The following is a 14602-nucleotide window of genomic DNA, read 5'->3' on the forward strand; positions in this document are numbered from 1 at the left end:
GGCTGGAACATGCTGTATCTTTGAGTGCTGTGTAGGGGTAAAGTGAGTGGCCTCAAATTTCCTGTATCTGCCCATGTGATGCGTATCCCACAGTTCAGGAATTTGGGAGCATACTTCATATTATACCATCCATTCTAGGCCAGTGCATAAGAATCCAACTGGACCAAGAGTTTGGCTGCCACCACGTCTAGGAAGCCAGGCCATGAGGGTTTTCCTGATCATTGCAATTCTGCTATTCCAGAAACTCACAGGTAACCCAGAGCTTTCCAGATCCTCATTCAAATCAACAATGTAATAGAGTATTTCCAGAGGTAGAGGGACTTTCATAATCCGCCACATGGGGAGGTAGGACTGCCAAGGAGCACAGAAGTCTATCTAGTAACATTAGAAAGTCCTTCTTTCTAGCCAGGCATACCTACAGAAGTGCAGCACCAAGAATGGATAGAGGAGGGTCGCGGAGGCAATTCTTGACCTTGGTAGTGGCTATGACTCCAAGAGCAAAGTTTGACTCAGAGGTATATGTATCATAGCAATGTATTGTTCTCTGGGCGTCACAGAGGGGGCAGTGGTAAGAGCAAGGCACCCTGAGAGAATTCAGTAGGAGACAGATTTTCTGGGGTTCCTGATGGAGTGTAGTTCCACAGCCTCCAGTCAGGAATCCAGGTCCTTATTACTCAAACAAAATCTGAGGTTCTTAGTAGAATGTACCGGATATTGGATGAAGGCTGAAAACCTAGCAAGATCTAAATAGGAGTGGTTCAGTTAATAAACACTGAGGCTCACCCTGTTAGAGAATCTTCTTTGAAATATTATGAGAATAAGCCGGGAGTGGTGGCGCACGCTTGTAATCCCTGCACTTGGGAGGCGGAGATAGGAGGATAGCGCAGGTTCGAAGCCAGCCGCGCTGGCGTAAGAGACCCTGTTTCAAAAATATAAAAAATAGGTCTGGGAGTGTAGCCCGGAGGTAGAAGGGCTTCCAGGAACCCCAGTACCACCAAAAAAAAAAAAAAGGAAATATTATGAGAATAGGCCTTACAGATATCACATCCCCCTAATCACTAAAAACCTCCTCTGCCTTCCCATAGACAAGGTGTTTCAGTCTCAAACACTGATCTTGCCCTGTTGTTCTTTTCTGTGAACAGTAACTGAACAACTTAAGAGATGTTGGAATAACTATATTCATGGATACTGCAGAAAAATCTGCAGAGTAACTGAAATACGTGAAGTGTTATGTGAAAAGGGCAGATATTGTTGCCTCAGCAAAAAGGAACTGGAAGAACGTAAAAAAATTACAAAGCCACCTATGCCAAATCCAGAAACACATGCACTTACTTTACCTCAAAACTATGATGAAGAATTTACACCCTCAAGAAATATTTTTTCTTACTATTCCACTAAGAGATATTCTACATAAGTCAAGTTCAATTTTCTGTTTATTTACTTCTAACCAATCTCAATAAACTAAGGTGATGAGAGCTGCATCTTCTCCTTTCTGGTTTATTGATCTTCAGAAAAACGTTCAAGAAGATTCTAATAAAGGTAAGTCACCAGTTTTCTGACCATTTATCCTTTAAGCTAGGTAAGGACAATACAGACTATCCATTTGAAAAGGCAGTTATACACAGTGCCTTTAAAAATGTGACATGGACCAGGCATGGTAGCGCACGCTTGTAATCCCATCATTTGGGAGGGTTAGACAGAAGGATCATGGTTCGCGGACAGCCTCAACGACTTAGTGAGGCCCTTTGCAACTCATTGAGACCCTGTTTAAAATAAAGAAATAAATTTGGGGCTGTAGCTTGGAGGTAGAATAACCCTGGGTTTCATATGTGTGCAAGAGAAAAAACCACTTTATTGTGGGGGAATCAAGTTCGCAAGAAGGAAGAAGACAGATCTCTTGGTGTACCCTGCTTGATTCAGCAGCGCTTCTGATTTAGGAAAAGTGGATAAGGAAACAGGTGCTTGATTCACAGGCTGTTTGTGAAGATCGTGACAGTGGGTAAAACCATGTAGTCACTGACATCCTCCACTGGCTGCTCATTAGAGGGAGAAGCTTGCTGTTGAAATTCCCTATATTTTTTGTTTTCCTCTTGATTAACACAACATATTTTTCCATGCAGACATCCCATTTCAGATATTTCTTCCACTTTGCATTTCTTCCTGCAGTAGCCTGTTATATTACTAAAGCATTTTTTGGGGTGTGCCTCATCTGTGCATAGGAAACAACATTAAACCATGGTTAGTTTCTCAGGGAGAGCAGAAGAGGTGTGTGATTCCCCACCAGTTATGGCCTCTTGCACTCCCAAAGTGAACCTAATGCTGAGAATAGAAAATTCAGGGGCCCCTTATTGAAGATTACCCCAAAATAAAACATTCAAAGCCCAGACTCCTGACCAATGCCCAGTTGATTCTGAGAACATTAGAACATACATGATAAGAGAGAGCTTCATGCTTGGATATGGGCTGTTGATGGCCTGCCCCAAGGCCCTGGCAGAACTGACTGCTCCATGCTCTGAAGTCAGTATCCCGGAGCCTTGTCCCAGTTCCACGGTCCCAGAGAGCACTAGCGTGTCACCATCAGCAAAAATCAGAATGTTCGTGTGTGTGTGTGTGTGTGTGTGTGTGTGTGTGTGTGTGTGTTGTGGTGTGTTACTGGGGACTGAACTCTTGGTATTCTACCTCTAAGCTCAAATTTTAAAAAATAATAAAACCAGGCAGGGTGGCATATGCTTGTAATCTCAACATTTGGAGGCTGAGACAGGAGGATCCAGGTTCGTGGCCAGCCTGAGCTACTTAGTGAGCCCTTTGCAACTCAGTGAGACCCTTTTTCAGAATAAAGAATAAAATATAGGGCTGGGGGTGTAGCTTGGAGGAAGAATGCCCCTAGGTTCCATCCCCATTACTGCAAAAAAAAAAAAAAAAAAGGTTATTCTGAAACAGGATATTACTGAGTTCTTGAGGATCTCCCTGGGTTGCTGGGGCTGGCCTCAAACCTGTGATCCTCCACAGACAAGACTTTCAATGTTTACTGTATAGTTGGGTTTTACACTAACTGCTATGGACAGCAGAAATCTCTTTTTGCCAAGATCTCCTGGGTCTAAGCAATAAGTATTGGCTAAGAACTCCAGCCCACTCTCCATGATTGATGACTCCTTCAGGCCCCAGCATCTCTTCTCTCACTCTCCATGACTGATGGAGAGTGACACAAACATGTCAATCTCAGTCAAGCTCATGTCAGTCTTAATGTTGTCCAGGAATCAAACTCAGTCCATGAATACGTGTATCTCTTAGAAATCCAGACCATAACCATTCAGAACAATGTGCTGAGGTCCTAAACCTCTTGTATCTATCTAATCCTTATTTGTCCCTCTAGATAAATCTTGTGTCTAATCCTTAATTATCCTTCTATATAAACGGAAAAGTGGAAAATGTTTTTCTCCTTATTCTAAACTTCATAATCAGGTAAGATCTTTGAAGATTAGAGAGGTATATTTTGAGGGCCATGAACAGACAGCAAGCCTTCTTCCTAGCAAGAGAGGAGACTCACCTCAGGGCTCCTGCCAGGAATCCGATGCTTCCCATTTGTGAACTCATTGAATCCTCACGTGACACAGTCATGACACTCACATAATGAATAAGGTAACTGAGAATCAAAGGGGACATCTCACTCTACCCAGGGAACACTTGATGATAAAGTCATACTTATGACTATGATCTCAGTATTTGGGAGGCTGAGAAAGGAGAGCCGCAGGTTTAAGGACTGCCTCAGCAACTTAGCATGATCCTGTCTCAAAATTTAAAACTGATAAATAAAAAGGACCAAAGATGTAGCGAAGGGGTAAAATAATCCCTAGATTCAATCCCCATTACCACGGGGCAGGGGGGAACATATTTTAACCTCACATTGACATGACTTCAAACCATATACCATTCCCATTACTGTTGTGGCATATGCTGAAAACGAATTTGAGTGGAGAAGGGAACGGAAAGGTTCTTTGATGCAAACTGTGCTCAACATTATAAAGCTCATTCTAGATGACAGGTTCCTTGCTATCTTTGGAGAAGACTCCTGAGAATACAATCCTGCCCCCTTCTGACCTCCCCAGTTGCTCTCTTCTAAGGCACAGACTCTAGTCAGGTGCCCAGGAAAATGAGTGCTTTTGATGGTATGACCAGAGATCTACAATATTCTAGGTCCTGTCCCCACTCTTATAAGCAGCAATATCATCTACAACTTTTTGTTACTTTTGGACAAGTTACCTGTAAGTATCTCACTCAGCAGAATAATGAGAACCAGAAACAGCTTCATGTTAGACTTCCCAGAAGAAAGAGGCAGGCACACTTCTTGGTCCAGTGGTCCCTGTCACACAGTCTTTCAAGATGAGCCAAAGCTCTGAGCGCAGTCAGCACATCGCACTCTAATTTTAACCCACTTGGATAGACAGAAACTCTAAGCCTTCCCACGCCTGCATCCCCAAATATGGAGTTTCCAGTCACAGAACATTCTGTCCAGTTATGTCCCTTTCATCAGGATGTGAACTCCTGGGCTGCAGGAACTGTGACTTTGCTACCTGGCCGCCAGCCTATTTGAATCAAGTTTGGTTGCCCATTTATCTTAGTTTGGATGGAAATTCTGGCTTATTCCTTATGTTGTGTCTCACTCACAAAAAGTAATCCAGTTTGAAAAATGAATCATAAGTCAAAGTAGAAACATGGTACATCCAACACTTTTTTTTTAATTTATGAAGCTTTCAGGCAGTCATTCTAGAAGGAAGATTGCTTTTAGTTTTGCTAGGTAAATTCATGTTGAGAGATACCCATAAAGCCTTAATTATTTGGTGCAACTTAGTGAGATTCTTTTTCAAAGTAAAAAAGATAATGATAAATGAGTGGTGTGTACGTCTACCATCTTGTACCTCATTAAGATGTATGATTACAATGCACCAATAAAAATATATTAAAAAGATAAAATAGAGCTGGAGGAATATATAGCTCTGAGGTAGAATTCCCCTGTGTTCAATTCCCAGTACTATCATCACAAAAAAGATTTTAAAAATCTCCTTTTTGCTTCTGGTCAATCCACTATGAATTAGTCTGGGTGTCATGGAGTCGCTTGGCTTTCTGTCACACTGCTTGTAGATTCCCATACGTGACTTGGTATTTCCAGAATCTGGTGGGTTTTTACATTTTAATTACCTCTTCATACCTTAGCATAGTGGCGCATGCTTTTAATCCCAGTACTTGGGAGGCTGAGATAGGAGGATGGCAGTTTCATGGCCAGCCTCAGCAACTTAGTGAGGCCTTTCACAACTTAGTACGACCCTGTTTCCAAATAAAGCAGTGAAATAAGACCGGGGGGGTGTAAGTTGGAGTAGAATGCCCCTGGGTTCCATTCCCATTCCCAGTACCAAAAACACATAAAAAAGAAATAATAAAAATAAATATCCCTTTATAAATTACATGACTCTTCCCAGCCCAACATCTATTTGACTCTAAATTTTCAAAACCAAGTCAAATCAATGCCATATCTGTGGAAGTTTCCCTGGACCATCTACATAGAGCCACCAACTCCCTTCTTTGGGTCACCTTTGTATCCTACATTTGTTTCTGTTGGGGGTTACACCATGTCATGCTTGTGTGTCTGCTGTGGTTCATCTGAGAGCCCCTCAAGAGCAGGCCCCAGTCTTGATCATTGTTGAACTCATAACTCACAGCACGAAGCTCATTACATATTCAATATATAATTACTGAATACAGAATTGAAAACTACTGAATAATTACTGATAAATAAAATATTCCAAGATGGTAATAAGAGCCTTAAAACATTCCTAAAGAATGCTGTTTTGCACTTTTGTGTGTGTGTGTGTGTGTGTGTGTGTGTGTGTGGTACTGGGGATGGAACCCAGGGGCTTTCTACCTGCAGGCTGTACTCTCAGACTTATTTTATATTTTATTTGGAAACTGGGTCTCACTAAGTTGCTGAGAGCCTCACTAAGTAGCTGAGGCTGACTTCGAACCTGTGTGATCCTCCTGTCTCAGCCTCCCAAGTATTGAGATTAGAAGCATGTGCCACCATGCCCGGCTTGTTTTGCACTTTCTGAACACCAGAATCTTAAATTTATAGTAATAGGAGTAATTGAATTGATTACAAGCATGCGCCACCATGCCCACCTGTTTGAATTCTTGATGACTGCTATGCCAATCATAAACCTTTTGAATGGCTAGCCCTTGTTCTTCCAGTTAAAAGCTAACTCCAAGTATTCTGGATTTCTAGTGCCACCCACTGGCCAAAGTAAATCCTATTACTAGCTGTCCAAACATATCAAATGTCAAAAACTTCAAGATAACTCCTTGGAAATTAGGAAGATAAATGTTCTGTTTTTGTGCCAGACCCCTGGAGAAACCGGGCCCAGTAAGACGCTGGGTTCTGGGCGGGGGTCGCGCGCGGGGCACGCCAGATGGGGCTCAGGTCGCGGGACCCTGGGCCCCAGGCCGAACTTCACGTAGCACGCCAGACCCCTGGAGAAACCGGGCCCAGTATGATGCTGGGTTCTGGGCAGGGGTCGCCCGTGAGGCACGCCAGCTGGGGCCTGGGTCACGGGACTCTGGGCCGAACTGCGAGTAGCACGCCAGACCCCTGGAGAAACCTGGCCCAGAACAGAAAAAAATAAAGAAAAATATCGGAGAGGAGGTAAGAAAGCCGTTATGAATGCCAGGACACTGGAGATGCAGACAAAACTTATCTAAATGCACTGGAACTTATGGAAAATTTCGCCATGAAAGAGGACTGCTATTTCTCTATATTGTTAAGAATCTCAGACATCGCCTGTAAGGAGAGAGTTTAGCGGAGACCAAGGAGAAATGTGGTGTTGAAAGAGTTCTCCGCGATGGTGGTGGAGACTTGTATTCAGGAGAAGCAGAAACCGGATCCTACCAACTTTATTTTTTTGGAGAAATTACACCAAATGTCAAATGCTACCATCACGCATGCTTAGGAACACTGGACAACATTCAGAGTGGAAAAAGAGCCTGGGAAGGATTTGAAATGGTGGAGGCAGTGGCAATGCCAGTGGCCAATACTCAGGGGAGGCAGAGATCTGATACAATACACCTGGAACCTTCGAAATAATAACCACAGAGACTGAGATCGGAACCTGCTGAGGGGTTAGGCGGGCGCCGGGGCCAGTGGCCGACATCGGAGCTTGCTGTGAGGCAAGGCCACTACTGAGGCCTCTGTGGCCGGGATTGGAACCTGCAGAGGGGTTAGACCAATGCTGGGGCCAGCGAGGCCGGCATTGGAGCCTGCCATGAGGCAAGGCTTGTGCTAGGGCCTCCGAGGTCGGGTCTGGAACTTGCTGAGGGGTTAGGCCGGTGCTGGGGTCAGCGAGGCCGGCATCGGAGCCTGCCGTGAGGCAAGGCCAGTGCTGGGGCCCCCAAGGACGGGACCGGAGCCTGCTGAGGGGTTAGGCCGGTGCTGGGGCCAGCGAGGCCGGCATTGGAGCCTGCCATGAGGCAAGGCCAGTACTGGGGCCTCCGAGGCCAGGATAAGAGCCTGCCGAGGGGTTAGGCCGGTGCTGGAGTCAGCGAGGCCAGCATCAGAGCCTGCCGTGAGGCAAGGCCAGTGCTGGGGCCTCCGAGGACGGGACCGGAGCCTGCTGAGGGGTTAGGCCGGTGCTGGGGCTAGCGAGGCCGGCATCAGAGCCTGCCATAAGGCAAGGCCGGTACTGGGGCCTCCGAGGTCAGGATAAGAGCCTGCCAAGGGTTAGGCCGGTGCTGGGGCCAGCGAGGCCGGCATCGGAGCCTGCCGTGAGGCAAGGCCGGTACTGGGGCCTCCAAGGCCGGGATAAGAGCCTGCCAAGGGGTTAGGCCGGTGCTGGGGCCAGCGAGGCTGGCATCGGAGCCTGCCATGAGGCATGACCAGTGGTAAGAAAACGTATCTGATATTTGACCAAAAAACAAATTTATGTAGCTATAGATTATAACTAAGCCAGATAACACTATATACAAAATTGAAGTACATAAATAATCTAAAAAGACAATGGCTGGAATGATGTGTTTGTGAGACAAAATGTAAAATCTAATATTTGACTGAAAACAATATTTTTAGCTATAGATTATAATAGATAAACCAGACAACATTAATTCTGTATATACAGAATTGAACAGCCAGGCATAGTGGCACACGCTTGTAATCCCAGCATTTGGGTGGCTGAGACAGGAGGATTGCAGTTCACAGACAACCTCTGGTACTTAGTGAGGCCCTCAGCAACTTAGTGAGACCCTGTTTCAAAATAAAGAATAAAATATATTGCTGGGGGTATAGCTCAGAAGTAGAATGTCCCTAGGTTCAATCCCCAGTACCACACACACACACACAAAAAAAATTGAATATAAATACACTGAAGGATATGGTTAGGGTTAGGGCTAGTAGTTGGTGTTAAGCTTAGTGTTAGGGTTGGGGCTGCAATTAGGAAAAGGAGATAGGTAGAGTTGGGCCTGGGTAGGTTAGGGTTAGGGTTAGAGATAGGGTAAGGTTGGAATTAGGAAAATGATGGAGTTAGTTCTGAGTGTTAGGTAACCCTAACACAGGCATAGAGTTAAGGTTGGAGTTATATGATAAAGGGTTAGGGTTAGGGTTGAGTTTTGTGTGTTAGGAGTAGAATTAAATAAGGGTAAGTTACCATGAGCATTAGATAATGTATGTCAGAATAAGGTTAGAGATAGAGTTGAGTTTGGTGTGAGGGTTAGTTTTGAGGACAACTAAACCACACAACATTATAGTTAATATGGACCTGAAATACATGGAAGTACTTAGATACTATAACAAACCGCTTATTTGAAAGATGCATTTGAAGCCAAGCATGGTGGCGCACGCTTGTGATCCCTGTACTTGAGAAGCTGAGACAGGAGGATAATAAGTTCACAGCCAGCCTCAGCTACTTAGTGAGGCCCTCCACAATTTAGTGAGACCCTGTTTCAAAATAAAGGATAAAGCTGAGCGTGGTGGCGCACGCCTGTAATCCCCACACTTGGGAGGTGGAGACAGGAGGATCGTGCAGGCTCGAAGCCAGGCACGGGGCCTTAAGAGACCCTGTTTCCAAATAAAAATATAAAAATATGTCTGGGAGTGTAGCCCAGAGGTAGAAGGGCTTCCAGGAACCCCAGTACCACCAAAATAATAATAATAATAATAATAATAATAATAATAATAATAATAATAATAATGATAAAAGCCAGGTGAGGTAGCACATGCTTGTAATCCCAGAATTTGGGAGGCTAAGACCTGAGGATAGTGGTTCACAGCCAGCCTCAGCTACTTAGTGAGGCCCTCTGCAACTTAGTGAGATCCTGTTTCAAAATAAGGAATACAAAATAGGGCAGGGTATATAGCTCAGAGGTCAAATGCCCCTGAGTTCCATCCCCAAACCCACAAAAAATAAAAATTAAGGATTAAAAAAATAAGGCTGGGGTTCAGCCTTGTGATAGAATGCCCCTGGGTTTCATTCCCAGTACCACAAAAAAGATGCATTTTTGAGAAAAAATATATAACATATGATAAAAAAACAATATTTATAGCTATAGATCATAATAGATATATCACATGACACTATATGCAAAGTTAATTTGAAATACATTGTAGTGAGAATGTATAATTTTATACATAATATTGAAGTACATATATACTATACGAAACCACTGATTGAAATGATGTATTTATGAGAGAAAATGTATAATCTAACATTTGACCCAAAACAGTGTTTGTAGCTATAGATCATAATAAGCAAACCACACAAAACTATATACAAAATTGAACTTAAATACATTGAAGTACATAGGTATTATAAAAAGTTAGTGATTAGAATCATGCAAAGCTAAGAGAAAATGGTTAATCTAATATTTGAAAAAAAATTATGTAGCTATAAACCATAATATCTAAGCCACATAACACTATACACAAAATTAACCTTAAATACATTGAAGTACATAGATACTGTAACTAACCACTGATATATGACCAAAAACACATATGTTGCTACACATAATAGCTAAAATTATATTGAGTAATATAAACAAAATTGACCTGAAAAACACTGAAGCACATAAGAAGTGTAATAAGCAGCTAATTGAAAAGGTGTGTCTGTGAGAAAAATGTATAATCAAATATTTGACAAAAAACAATGTATATTGCCATACACCAAAATAGCTAAGCTATATGATACTATACGTAAAATTGACATGAAATACTTTGAAGTACCTAGAAACTATAACAAAATTCTGGTTGAAAAGATTTGTTTGTGAGAAAAATGTATTATCTAATATTGGTATAAAACCATTTTATGCAGCTATAGATCATTATGGCTAAGTCACACAACACTATAAACAAAATTAACCTGAAATACAAAAAGTACTTAAATACTATAACAAACTTATGATTGAAAAGATACATTTGGAGAGAAAACATATAATCTGATATTGATAAAAAACAAATTTATGTAGCTATAGATCATAATAGCTATGTTACACAACACTATATACAAAATTAACCTGAAATACATTGAAGTGAATAGATAATGTAAAAAATGCCTGACCGAAAAAAAAGTTTGTGAGACCAAACATATAATCTAATATTTGATCAAAAACAGTATTTATAGCTACAGATAATAATAGATAAACCACAAAACACTATAGAAAGAATTGAATGGAAATATATTTAAGTACATAGATACTAAGGGTATGTTTAGGATTAGGTTTAGGGCTAGGTGTTAGGGATCCTGTTGGGGATGGAATTATGAAAAGAGGATGGGCAGGGTTAGGCCTGGGTGTTAGAATTAGGGTTGAGGTTAGGGATATGGTTGGAGCTGGAATTAGAAAAAGGATAGGTTTAGGGTTAGAGTTAGTTTGGGGTGTTAGAGTTAGGGAAAATTATGGTTGGGATTGGGATAAATGTACGTGGTTAAAGTCAGCTTGAGGTTTGTGTGTTAGGTGTAGAGTTAGGGTAAAAATAAAATTAGGGTGAGCATTCGATTTTATGTTTCAGAATAAGGCTAAAAACAGGGTTGGGTTTGTTTTGAGGGTTATTTTTGAGGACAATTAAGGTTAGGATTAGGTTTAGGATAATATTTAGGTTTACAGTTAGGGTAAGGTTAGAGTTAGGGTTAGGGTTTGAAATCAGTTTTTGGTCAGGTTAAACAATGTTAAGTTTAGGACTGTGGTTGGGGCTTAGGGTTAGGGTTACTATTATTTTTTATTTGGGCTAGGATTAGGATTAGTGTTAGGGATAGAGTTAGGATTTGGGTTGGTGTTGCAGATATGGTTCAGATTTAATGAGGGTTAGCTGGGGTACTAGGGTTAGTGTTCAGTTAATGGTGAGGGTAATTTCACGACCCATTTAAAGTACTTATCTTGCTCCTCTTTACTTCACTTAACAAAATAAACTGAAAGTACAATATAATATAGCCATTTGTGACAGAGAATATACAATCTAGTCAATAATATATGTCAAATTTTAATGACTTTGGTGCATCAAAGCCCACTATACAACTCATACACAGGATAGAAGAAAAATATTTTGTAGTACACAGAAAACAAAATACTAAATAGAAGGGTGCCATGTCTGTGAGAGAGAGAATAGAGTCTTTCATAGGTAGTATCATGTATAACAGAATGGAGCTTCTGATTGAGAGATAGCAAAGAATTGAGTACATAACACACTAGCTTGTGTGTACAGTTGAATTTTAACCTCATATGATTTATGCCTTAAAAATTGTGTGAATGCTAAATATTAGATTATACATTCTTTACTCAACACACATTGCTCTCTTCTGTTGTATGACCTATTACCTGTGTACTATAAAATATTTCAAGTCTATTTTGGGTGTAGGGTTTCATTGTTTAGCTACTATGATATACAGCTATACATTGTATGTATGTGATGTCTTTGATTATAAATTCTCTCTCACAGGCACGAGGCTCCATTTGAGGCTCACATCTTTTGACCACAATGAAAGAACTTTAAAAATTAAACAACTTCCAGGAAGATGGCAACTGAGAGACGCAGCACAACTCAGTCCTGCTGACATTCACTTTCTATAGCTGTGAAAACAGCATCTTATCAAGAGGAAAAAAAGCAAAAAATAAATTGAACAGAGGTGATGGGGTGTGTCTATACAGCGCCTAAGAAGATTTGGCCTGAGTGGCCTACGGCCTAAGGCAAAACTTTAAGTAAAGTGATTCAGCAAAAAAGAGGCAAAGATGGCGCCTGGAGGAAGCTACGAAGGCGTGGTTTCCCCATTCACTATGGGTGGGGAGACTGAGCGGTTTTTCCCTTTCTACCTTTAAAGGAGCTTTCCGCACACATGAATGGCTCATGTACTGGCCTGGGATTGGCTGTAAACTACGTGTTAGTGATCTTTATCCCGGATAGGCTAGGCTATTTCTCATGGAAATTCCTCTCGTGGCTTGGTGCTATATAAAGAACTGCTTGGAGAGAAATAAATGAGATCTCGCTTGACTTGACTCCTGGCTCGTGGGTTTGTGTTCGAGTAGTCCGGTACTCATCATCTCGCCAAGCCCCGCCAGCTGTCGGGCTGGATTCCCGACACAGAGGAATGAAAATTAAAGGGCAACAGAAACAAAACTAGAAGACAGAACAGAGTACAGAAAAGTACTCAACAGCTGCAGCCACCAGGGCTTTGGCAGTGCCATCTTGCCTAACCACACTGGGACTGCAGACACTGAGGCCTCTAGAGACCCCAAACAAAAAAGCCAACCACTTGATACGAAGTAAGTGGCTACAGCTCAACAGAATTTTAAGTAATAAGCTCCTCATCCCACGCTCCACAGAGTCACTACTGCCTGGACCCTAGCTTGTCCTGTGGCAGTAGCAGCCAAATTTGCCACATCAACACAGTAAGTGAACCAGCTGTCCCTGTGGGAGACTACCTGGCATGGTCGCAGAAACTCATGCAGCAAGTAATAGGCTCGCAGGGTCTGAGTCATTGCAGTTCACCCAGGTAAAAGTAGGGGTAGAGTCTGCTGTTGTACTCAGCAGAGGTGTGGACTAGCAGACAGCCCCCAAAGCCAATTAGGCAAAGAGGCTTAGAGTCCACAGGGCACATCACCCTAGGAAGGCTCTGGAGATCGCCAGAGACCAATCAATCATGTTGACTGGGCAGAAGTCAGAGCAATCCAGCTTTCGCTGTGGAGAACACAGACTTCTGTGTATATGCTGGGTCTGGTCCCAGCAGCATCCACTGCCTATGCAGGTGCAGAGAGATGCAGACTCGGGTTCTATGAAAAGCACGAAAAACCGCGCTTACACTAGATCCAACCCCAGTGATACTGGCTGCCTGTGTACACAGAGAGACTCGGGAATAGGCACTGTGAAGAGCTCAGAGACCCAGGCTTGAAGTGGAGAAGCAACAATTGCACTTAGCACCTATACAGACAGAGACACTGAAGGAGACCAAAAAGTAGGGCTGCAAAGAGACATCATTGCTATAGGTTATAAAGCAAATGAAAGTGCTTGGAACGTACTAAAGGACCTATTACAGAATGTAAACCTTAATCTGCAGAAAGAATCTACACAGACCCAGAAGGACTACAGAGGCCAAGTCTGCTTAGCATTCATACATTTGTAGGGTTGGTTTGTTTTGTTATTTTTTTGTTTGTTTTAATTTAGTTTAGTAATAAACACTGTGGGCCAATTTCCAGGCGTCAAAACTGAAATTGGTAAGAAAAATTAATTTTGAAGCAAGCTGGGTCTGTCTTTGGGATCTAAAATGTTATAATTTTCCATGAAACACACAAAGGAACCCATCTAGATTTTAGAATAAAGTGGAACCCATATTGAGAACTATCTCCTGGGCTAAGAATTGTTTTAGTAAATACACAGTGTTTTTTAAATAAATGATAGGTGGCATGTCAAACTTAATGATAGCCAACATCATTAGAAATGTGGTTCCAGGAGTTAAAGCATCACTCCATATTACCCCTTATTTATTTTAGAAGAGATTTTTTAATTAGGGCTTATAGTATAGTTTGGTTTTAGGTAATAGCTGATAAAGAATGCTTCAGCTTAGGTAATGTTAGAAGTTGTATACCTGTAAGGTTAATAGACAACAATCACAAAACATACATTTTTAAAATATACATTTAGTCTTTTTGTTTAAAAATGGTTAAATATATAATTAATTATAAATATAAATCTTAGTCGGGCGTGGTGGCACATGCTTGTAATCCCAGCATTTGGGAGGCTGAGACAGCAGTATTGCGCAGGTTCAAAGCCAGCCTCAGCTACTTAGTGAGGCCCTTTGCAACTCAGTGAGACCCTGTTTCAAAACAGAGAATAAAAATAGGGCTGGGGTGTGGCGAGCCGCCATTAGAAGATGGTGCCGGCTTCCTGCCTCTGAACTAGAAGATGGCGCCGGCTTCCTGCCTCTGAGCTTGATTGACACATGGCTGTGCAGGAAGCAACTCCATATTTGGAGGCTAAGGTTATGTAACGCATGACGTGGTGGTGGCCTGACGAGCATGAGCCAATGAGTGAGTGAGACGTGGCAGGGAGTGATTGGGAGGGTTAATGTTTATAATGCCCTGTGCG

The 14602-nt window shown here is 42.1% G+C and overlaps 1 protein-coding gene across 1 annotated transcript; it reads left to right on the forward strand.

Moving 5' to 3' along the window:
- Positions 1-202: 202 nt before the first annotated feature.
- On the forward strand, positions 203-1414 carry DEFB127 (defensin beta 127; the record flags this gene model as incomplete). Its single annotated transcript, XM_080716540.1, has 2 exons — positions 203-251; positions 1143-1414. 2 exons carry the CDS (start codon positions 203-205, stop codon positions 1412-1414), a joined length of 321 nt encoding a protein of 106 aa, XP_080572666.1.
- Positions 1415-14602: the final 13188 nt, after the last annotated feature.

This window comes from Muscardinus avellanarius (genome assembly GCF_963383645.1).
Source record: "Muscardinus avellanarius genome assembly, chromosome: 19".
NCBI classification, from domain to species: Eukaryota; Metazoa; Chordata; class Mammalia; order Rodentia; family Gliridae; genus Muscardinus; species Muscardinus avellanarius.